Source organism: Nicotiana tomentosiformis, chromosome 4 (genome assembly GCF_000390325.3).
Source record: "Nicotiana tomentosiformis chromosome 4, ASM39032v3, whole genome shotgun sequence".
Classification (NCBI taxonomy): domain Eukaryota; kingdom Viridiplantae; phylum Streptophyta; class Magnoliopsida; order Solanales; family Solanaceae; genus Nicotiana; species Nicotiana tomentosiformis.
The window spans coordinates 100,473,184-100,482,678 of NC_090815.1; the positions used below are offsets into that span (position 1 = coordinate 100,473,184).

General features: G+C 34.2%; 1 protein-coding gene across 1 annotated transcript; it reads left to right on the forward strand.

The window, feature by feature from the left end:
- The first annotated feature begins 431 nt into the window (after positions 1–431).
- LOC138910229 (uncharacterized) lies at positions 432–779 on the forward strand. Its single transcript, XM_070201455.1, has one exon. The coding sequence runs from the start codon at positions 432–434 to the stop codon at positions 777–779; it is 348 nt and encodes a 115-aa protein (XP_070057556.1).
- Positions 780–9,495: the final 8,716 nt, after the last annotated feature.

The window sequence follows — 9,495 nt, forward strand, 5'->3', positions numbered from 1 at the left end:
ACCCCTAGACAAAAAGAGGTCAAGTTGTTCATTAGAAGTAATAAAGTTCATATGATTGCATTATTAGAGCACAAAATAAAATAGCAGGAGGCCATGCAAATAATAAGGAAGATCCTGAATGGGCATGGCTAGCTAACTATGAATATAGTAGTAGAGGTAGAATCTGGCTACTGTGGGATACAAATGAGGTAGACTGTATGGAGTTGGGAAGATCATCTCAGTTTATACATGCTTCAGTACACATGAGGAGGCTGAGTATGAGATTTACATTTACAGTTGTCTATGAGCTGCACACTTTGGAGGATAGAAGAAGTCTATGGAGTGATCTGACGAGTCTACAGTCCATGCAACAAGGTCCATGGTTGCTAATGGGTGACTATAATGCCATCAGATCATGAGAAAATAGACCAATTGGTAACCCTGTACAAGAAATGGAGATTAGAGACTTCAATGAGTTCATTGAGGACATTGGACTGACAGAAATGAAGACTAGTGGGAGAAGCTTTACATGGACTAATGGGCACACTTATAGCAAAATTGATAGAGCTTTGGTTAATGCTGAGTGGATACTGACTATGCCACATCTAAAAGTATGGGTCATGGATCCATCTTGCTTTGATCATTCCCCACTGAGCATAACACTGGAAGAGGATGAAGATCACGCTCCTAAACCATTCAAATTTCTAAACCACTTAGCATATCATGAAGACTTTATGACATTAGTAAGTGAAGCATGGGAGAGGTCAACTGAGCAGAATACTATGAAGGATACATGGTAGAAATTAAAAAGAGTGAAGCAGGTTATGAAGACTCTAAATAGTACTGAGTATAATGCAGTTGACAATCGAATAAAACAGTGCAAGCAACAACTATGTGATATACAAGAGTAAATGCAGGACCCTGGGCAATCAGAGGCTATGATAGCAGCAGAGAAAGACATTAAGATACAATTGAAGAAATGGTTAGGGGTAGAGGAAAGTATTATGAAACATAAATCAAGAGTAAAGTGGTTGAAGCTTAGAGATGCTAATACATCGTACTTCTTGTTACACCCTGTGCATCCCAAGGTGACGTAATGAATATGAGACTTGTTAATCATGATTTAAATAATTTTAAAGTCATAATATGGCTATATAAGATATTTGGATAGAAAATATGAAGTTTGAGAAAAATCGGATTAAAGTTGTGGAAACACCGACTAAGGATTTGCATTGTAATAGAGCTTTTTGAGAAATAAATTTCATATTCTATATGAGGTCTTTTTGGGACATATTATATACCAAATTGAAGGTCTTGGAATATAGTTTCCAACGCACTTAATCGTTCATTCATACGATATCAGGATAAAAAGATATAAGCATCGGAAGATGGGCAAATCAGAGGGTGCCAAGCTAGCTCCTTTGGACTTTTCAAAAGTTGATATATATTTTGTTAACTCGTCTCTCTCTCTCTCTCTCTCTCTCTCTCTCTCTCTCTCTCTCTCTCTCTCTCTCTCTCTCTCTCTTTATTTTTACATAGAATCTGACTAGAACACACCATAAAAACGGTGTTTGAGCTCTCTAATAAAGCTTCAAACAAGACTATCATCTCGGACACGAAATCAAGAAGTGATAACATTAAAACGATCCCTACGACATAAGTATCGCTATATCGCCTCTCTTTTTCTTTGTAGTTTGAGTTTTGGAATGTATTTAATAGTTAATAAAAAATTTTAATTTCTGTATTTAAGCTTTAAAATATCAAGAAATATTGACAAATTCGTTTTCTAATAGTTAGACCTCACGAGACGGTGATCGAAAGTCGTGAGTTCGAGTTATTTGACTTATAGTAGACTGTTTTGCGGGCTGTTTTGTGTTGCTTTTGGGTTGTCTATTGTGCTGTTGATTTATGGAGTTTGGAAGGATAAAAGAGGCGTGAAAAAATACCACATGTGGTAGGGTAGTAGGTTAGTCACTCGTCGTTGTAGTTACAGGCTAATTGATAACTTGTTGATTAGGTGTATTATGGTATATTTGGGGGGTTTATTGTATTGAAGGTCCCGAATTGTAATTAGGTTGGTTTTGAGTTGTTGATTGTATTATGTTTGTATCTCGCCTAGAGTAGGCTTGAGAGAGCAGTAAAATCAGGAGAAATGCTGCCCGTTTTATTTTAGAATCGAGTTATCGTCTGAGATACGTAATATACTACAACCATCTAAATTGTACACTTATTTATTTTTTATAGGGTTGGCGCGCTAGTTGTCATAAGCTTGTTGTTGAGTTGCATTGACGACTTGAGGTATGATAAGGCTATCCCTTCTTTCCTTTTGGCATGATCCAAATTATACAAACGAAACGAGCAAAATACGCAACTTTCATAGATGACTCTATTCATAGAAATACTAGGGGTGTCTATATTCTTGATTCCCCATGTGAATTATTATTATATCCTCTGTTCATGGATCTAAAAAAAACATATTTGATAAAGTTTGTCCGAAAGGCATATTAATTTTATGATATTCGAGAAATCTTATTAACGTATTTCTAATGCATTTCATGCATTTATACATGTACATTGACCCATGACCAGAAGGCATTATATACGCGTATATTATATGTATATGGGATATGGGAAAAGGTTAAGGCGTTATATACGCACCACCACCTGATCAGCTAGTATACGTTGATGATTTTGCCCACAGTGGCTGAGATGATATGATGGAATGCCCTCAGAGGCTTGATGATGTTATGAACGCATATACCTATGCATGGTATGGCATTTATACGCACATGCATGACATTATAAATTTTCATGATTCACAGAGCTATTCAGAATTTTAGGTTGAGTTCTTTACTCCATGTTTCTTTCATGTCTTTTATATATTACTGTCATGCGTTACATACTCGATACTTTATTTGTACTGATGTCCCTTTTGCCCGGGGACGCTACGTTTCATGCCCGCAGGTCCCGATAGTCAGGTTGAGAGTTCTCCTAGTAGGCTATCAGCTCAGTAGAAGGTGTTTGTGCACTCCACTTGCTCCGGAGTTACCTATTTGGTCAGTATGATTTGAATATGTATTGTTTGATATGGCGGGGCTCTGTCCCGACCTTTATAATATTTATGTACTCTTAGAGGCTTATAGACAGATGTCATGTATACGGATACTGGTATGGCCTTATAGGCCAATACGTAATATGTATAAGTCGGTATATCAAGTTGGGTCACCCTATATTGAGTATTTTCTCATATTTTATTCTACTTATCTCACGACAACCTCTCCGGCTCAATTACCTATGGTAGTATGATACGAAAGATACATTATGTTAGTATTTGGTTGAGTAAGGTATCGGGTGCCCATCGCGACTCATCGGTTTGGGTCGTGACACTTCTTTGTAAACATGAAGAGCAGATACACTCAAAACAAGACTAGGAGATTAATAAAGGGAAATGGAGATATATAACAAACAAAGCAAGGAATTAAGGATGAAGTGACATGGTTTTATCAGCAGTTATTAGGATCCTCAACTACAGAACTGCCTGTTATTAATCCAATAGTAATGAGGGATGGCCCATTGGTGAATAGAGTGCAACAATTACATCCGGTGGCAGAGGTATCTAAAGAGGAAATTTACCATGCTCTAACAGGCATTAGTGACAATAAAGCTCCTGATTGTGATGGCTTTAATGTATTATTTTTTAAGAGAGCTTGGCCTGTAATAGGTGATGCAGTTACAAATGCTGTGATGGAGTTCTTCTCAAGCTCAAATATGTACTAGCCTATAAACTGTACAACAGTTACTCTTATGCCCAAGGTGAGCAACCCCTCCAAAATTATTGAATATAGGCCAATATCATGTTGTACATTACTATACAAGATTATATCTAAAGTGCCAACAAATAGACTGCAATGAGTGATGGATGAACTGGTGGATAGGAATCAGTCAGCTTTTGTGCCTGGTAGGCTGATAAATGATAACATAATTCTCACCCATGAACTAGTAAAAGGGTATGGCAGGAAAGGGGTATCCCCTAGATGCATGATGAAAGTAGACATGAAGAAGGCTTATGACTCTGTTGAATGAGGATACCTGGAGCAGGTGTTGACAAGTTTGCAGCTCCCATGGAAGTTTGTGAAATGGATTATGAGGTGTGTGACAACAGTCTCATATTCCATCATCATTAATGGGCAGCCTACAACACCATTTCAGGCAAAGAAAGGCTTGAGATAGGGAGACCCCCTGTCTCCTTATCTCCATCCTAAGTGTGCCAAAATGAACATAGTTCAGCTAAGCTTTGCTGATGATCTACTACTTTTTTGTAGATGAGATACCATATCTGTGCAGTTGTTGTATAAGTGCTTCCAGGATTTGTCAAAGGCTTTAGGATTAGTTGTTAATGCTGACAAAAGTTCTATTTTCTTTGGTGGAGTAAATGCTGACATGCAACAAGAGATACTGCAAGTCCTAGGCTTTTCAAAATGGACACTACCAGTTAGATACTTGGGAGTACCACTAAGTACCAAACGATTATCACTAGTTCAATGCCAACATCTCATTGAGAAAATGTTAGGGAGAATCCAATCTTGGACTTCAAGATTCCTATCAGATGCAGGGAGAATACAACTCATTAAAAATGTACTCTTTTCTATCCAAGTATTCTGGTCCCAGTTTTTTTTTCTGCTGCCAAAGAAGCTGATCCAACTTATTGAAAGCGTGTATCGAAGATTCCTATGGACTGGAGGGGTGGAGATATCATAGAAAGCGCTACTAGCCTGGGACAAACTGTGCCAACCTAAAGTAGCTGGTGGTTTGAACCTACTTGATGTAGAGACATGGAATAAGGCAGCTGTTTGCAAACTCCTATGGAACTTATGCAAGAAAAAGGACAAGATGTGGGTGCAATGGATTCACATTTACTACAAGAAGCATAACTCATTATGGAGTGCTGAACCAAAGCAAGCCTCTTGGATTATGCAAAGGATACTGAAAGCTAAGAAGAGGAAGCTGGATATACAGAAGAAGATGTAGTGGGAATGAAAAAGTTCTCCATCAAGGCCATGTATATTTAGCTTAGAGGAGACTTTGCTAAAGTGTCATGGAGGAAACTGGTGTGCAATAATGCTGGGTTGCCTAAGTGGATTTTCACACTATATTTGGCTGTTCATAGACGACTATTAACTAAGGACAGATTGAGGGGATGTGACTATTTGGAAGATACAACTTGCTCACTCTGCAGTACAGAAAAAGAATCCATTGATCATCTCTTCTTTAATTGTTCTTATTCATCACGAGTGTGAAAAGCAATGTTACAGTGGCAAGGGATACATAGACAGGTGATGCCATGGGCAAATGAGATTGCATGGGCTGACAGACACTACAAGGGAAGGAGCGCAAAAGCTGAAATATACAGGCTAACACTTGCACGTTGCTTGTACTATATCTAGCAAGAAAGGAATGACATAATCTTTTAAGCAAAGCAACGATCAACAACAGTACTTAGTAGACTAATAACACAAGATATGCATGGTCGAGGAGCTTCTAAACTGAGATTATAGAGAAGATTGATAGAACTTAACTACTATCCTACTGTTCAATTAGATAGTTAAATAGTAGTATAGCAGTTAGTAATAAGGAAGGTTGGTTGAAGAGCTGAATCTGGGGCTTTTTTCAGATTAGAGGCTTGAACATAACAATATGTAAATATTACTGGTAAATAAAATTTCTTAATTACCAAAAAAAAAGTGATAATAGCTTGCGCATTTTCATATCCATTTTAAGGTTAACAATGTTGAAGATTGGGTTTATGCTTCTAATGACATTGCAATTTGAACATCGCAAAGCAGCAGAACCTAAACATCAATTGTAAATAAGTCCACTCGTAACTCGTTGCTTTAACATTCAGACTCCCTATTAGAATTTGAGTAAGCCAGAAAGTTTCTCACTACAAAAAAGTCAAAATATTAAAATAAGATAAAAATTTGAAATATTAAAGTTGAACTCTCTCAAGTCGAACCAGCATAAAAGAAACAGTTACATCACTAGAATAAAATGAATTGAAATGATTCAAAGTAAGCTTATTGTTTTAAATAATAGTCAGCCATCGAAGCTAAGATAACCACAAATGATGACAATCAATTTACCTAATTCCTATAAGCAAAATATTAATAAAAGCATAAATTGGAAAATGCAGCAGAAATGTCATTATTAATCTAGAGTATTCCTAGACGTGATGTCTTCATCACATTACCACAATACTGAAAATTATTGATTAACAACTTCCAGCAATATCCAACTCATTAAAATTATTGTTAAATCACTTATGTAGTTATGAATATTATCTCTAATCATTTCACTAAATTAAAATATCACATCTTGCGGTTGATCTTTCATTAGGAGCCTCCATTAGACCTTATTTTGCTAATTCTTTTATAATCTTTGTGAGTCAAGGATATCATAATTTACTACCCTAATCATGTCACTAAAAAAATAAAGTCAATGCTAAAAATAAAAGCCGATGAGGAAAGACAGAAAAAATTAAAATAGGAACATATATGAATATGAAGTTATAGTTGGACAGTTTCTATTTTTTTCAACTCCCTCAACTACTCCCCGCTGGGTGCACATAGGTCAGGTTGGTTCAGATTTTTCAATTATCAAACCAAACCAATAGTGTCGACTTTTTAAATTTATAAACCAAACCAAACCAACAAAGTTGGATTTTTCAATCTCGGATTTTCTCGAATTTTTTTCCGGTAAAGTCTTCATAGCATAAAATATGTAACTTGTGCTCCAAATATTTCTTTATAACTAAGCACTAAAGAAAAAGACAAACTAAGTTATGCATTTTCATTATAAATCAATGTAAAACTAAAATAATTATCCAACACTATCATCATTCCTAGTATTAAATTGAATTTCTTTTGTTAGCATTAGTATTGATTTGAACTTTGTTTGAGTTACTATATTTATGGGCTTTAAAATTTATTTATCATTCAAGAATGTTAAGTCTAAACTTGAAATAATACGTTAAAAGATAAAACAGTGAAAAAGTTTAAGAAATATTTATAAATTACATTACAATAAATGTTATATGTATAAAATATTTTTAAAAATTATATAAATGTACTATCGGGTTGATTTGGTTTCGGTTTGACTTTTTTTAGTTAAAATCAAACCAAACCAATTATGATAAGGTTTTCTTTTTCCAGTTTGACTCGAATTATCGATTTGATACGGTTTATCGGTTTTTTTTTGTATACCCAACTCCCCACAACGTTATCACGTGACTACCCCATGATTCTAATATTAAACTATTACAAAATGATTTGAATTTCGCTTATTTTAGTCTCATACATTCATGTCGAAACATTGTATCTGTCTATAAAATTTAAGAAGTTCTGACTTTTTCCAAATAAATAATCTTCACTTATATATTCGAGGCCACGACTCCATTTATATTGTTGTCTAAATGTGTTTTTCAAAATGTACTCGCATTTTCCTTGAATATACAAGGTTGTCTTAGGCTAGCTTGGCTAAATTAAATATTGAAAATAGTATGCGCTAGCCGGTTTTCACGTTGATAATAAAAAGATAGTAAGCGTTTGCAAAGTTATGAAAAAATAGCCACTATTTTATGCAAAGAAAAATTTGAACAAAAACACCCTAGCTGAAAAACGGAAAGTTCCATGATAATATGCTGGATTTTGAAGCTCATGCCTATAAACTTCCAGCATATTATGTTGGAACTCCAACATGAAATTCTAGCATATTATGTTGGAATCTCATATGTAAAAAATTCGAACTCCAGCATATTATGCTGAATTTTTTTTATTTTTAAGGAGGTTTTATTCATATTTTATCTTTACATAAAAAGTAGCTAAATTTCTACTATTACTTTTGAAACTGTCGTAAATCAAGCCATTTATAATTTTTTTTTCCCCCAATTGTAATCACTTGACACAATCTCAGCAATATTCCAATAATGTTAAAACTTATTTTCCTTTCGTTATATCATTGCTTCAAACAGGAAAAAAAAGGGGAAATCCCATGAATATACTTAGAAAAAAAAAGTGCTTTTAAGAAGGGAAAAAAAAAAAAAACACTTTTAGCTCCAAAATTTAGCTCTTTGGAGCTTGGCCAAACAGGCTATAAGCACCACTCCATCACAAAGCTATTTCTGCATAAATAAATTACAAAATCCATAAATTGGGCTCGGAACATAAAATAGTAGTAAATCTAGTGATAATTATAAATTTACGAATAAAAATGTCGTAATGTGTATATTTTTCATATATATCATAGGAGAACAACCCACTAAATAGGAACAAAAGATGTTGTTATTATAACGAAGTATAGTTTATGCTAAAGTTAATAGGAAGAGGACAGCGGAAGTAAAAGATCGTATACTACGTCATTTTTTTTTGATAAACCATATACTACGTCACAATAAAACAAACATAAGGAAAATAGATTAACGATCAGGTGGATTCAGGATTTAAACTCTATGAGTTCAACTATAAATTTTTTAATATTAGACCCATTATATTTTTAAAGTTATTAGTTCATGTCTATTATTTTTATAATTTTAATGACCTTTTACACATAAATATTTATTCAGCATCGAAAGTTATGAGTTTAATTGAACCCGTAAATATCACGCTGCATCCGCCCCGTTAACGACGATGGAAAAGGTAGAGTTCGAGACTCGAATGGAATATTAGTGATAGATCTATCTGTTTGGCCATAAGTTTTTTTTCATTTTTTTTTAATTAGAAATATGTTTGGTTATAAAAAAGTGACCAGCTTTTGAAAATAATTTTTTTAAATTTCAAAAAGGTGTTTAGACTAACTTTTTCAAGTTCTTAAAATTTTCTACTCATAAAATTTCAAACTTCGTTTCGAATAAAATACATCCAAACAAATTTCGACTTTCAAAACGCTATTTTTCATTTCATATTCAAATTTTTTATTTATGTTTTAATCAAATTTATGTCTAATTTACAAACTCATTTTTTCGAATATTTATTACTACAGTGTTTATTGGAACAGGTTTTTGCAAAAAAGACAAAAATGAATTTGAGGATTTCAAAATTCAGCTTTTCAATATTTTAAAAACTCAAAAAAGAGTTTTCAAACTCACGCCATAGATTCTCCTGTAAGTCCTTTTCTTTCCATTTCATCATCTAAAGAAGAAAAAAGAAACCAAAATTGAAAAAGTTCAGGTGTGAACACTGCCAGTCAACAAACGCACAATGAAATTGAAGAAGAGCGGAAGCTGAATGTAACTGACAGATGTGAGTGATAGGACGCGCAAGTTGCCGGTGGAAAAATCTACGTGGCAATCAATAACTGGTTCCAGCTTCTGAAAAATGTAACGTAAAAGATAGACTTGTTAGATAGAGAACAGTGGAAATTAGAGAATAAGAAAAGTGTGATTACAATAGAGAAAACACTATTAACGAGGAGGGTTAAAAGGGTAAAACAATGCGCCAAAGTAGTATAAAAGGGGCAGTTGAG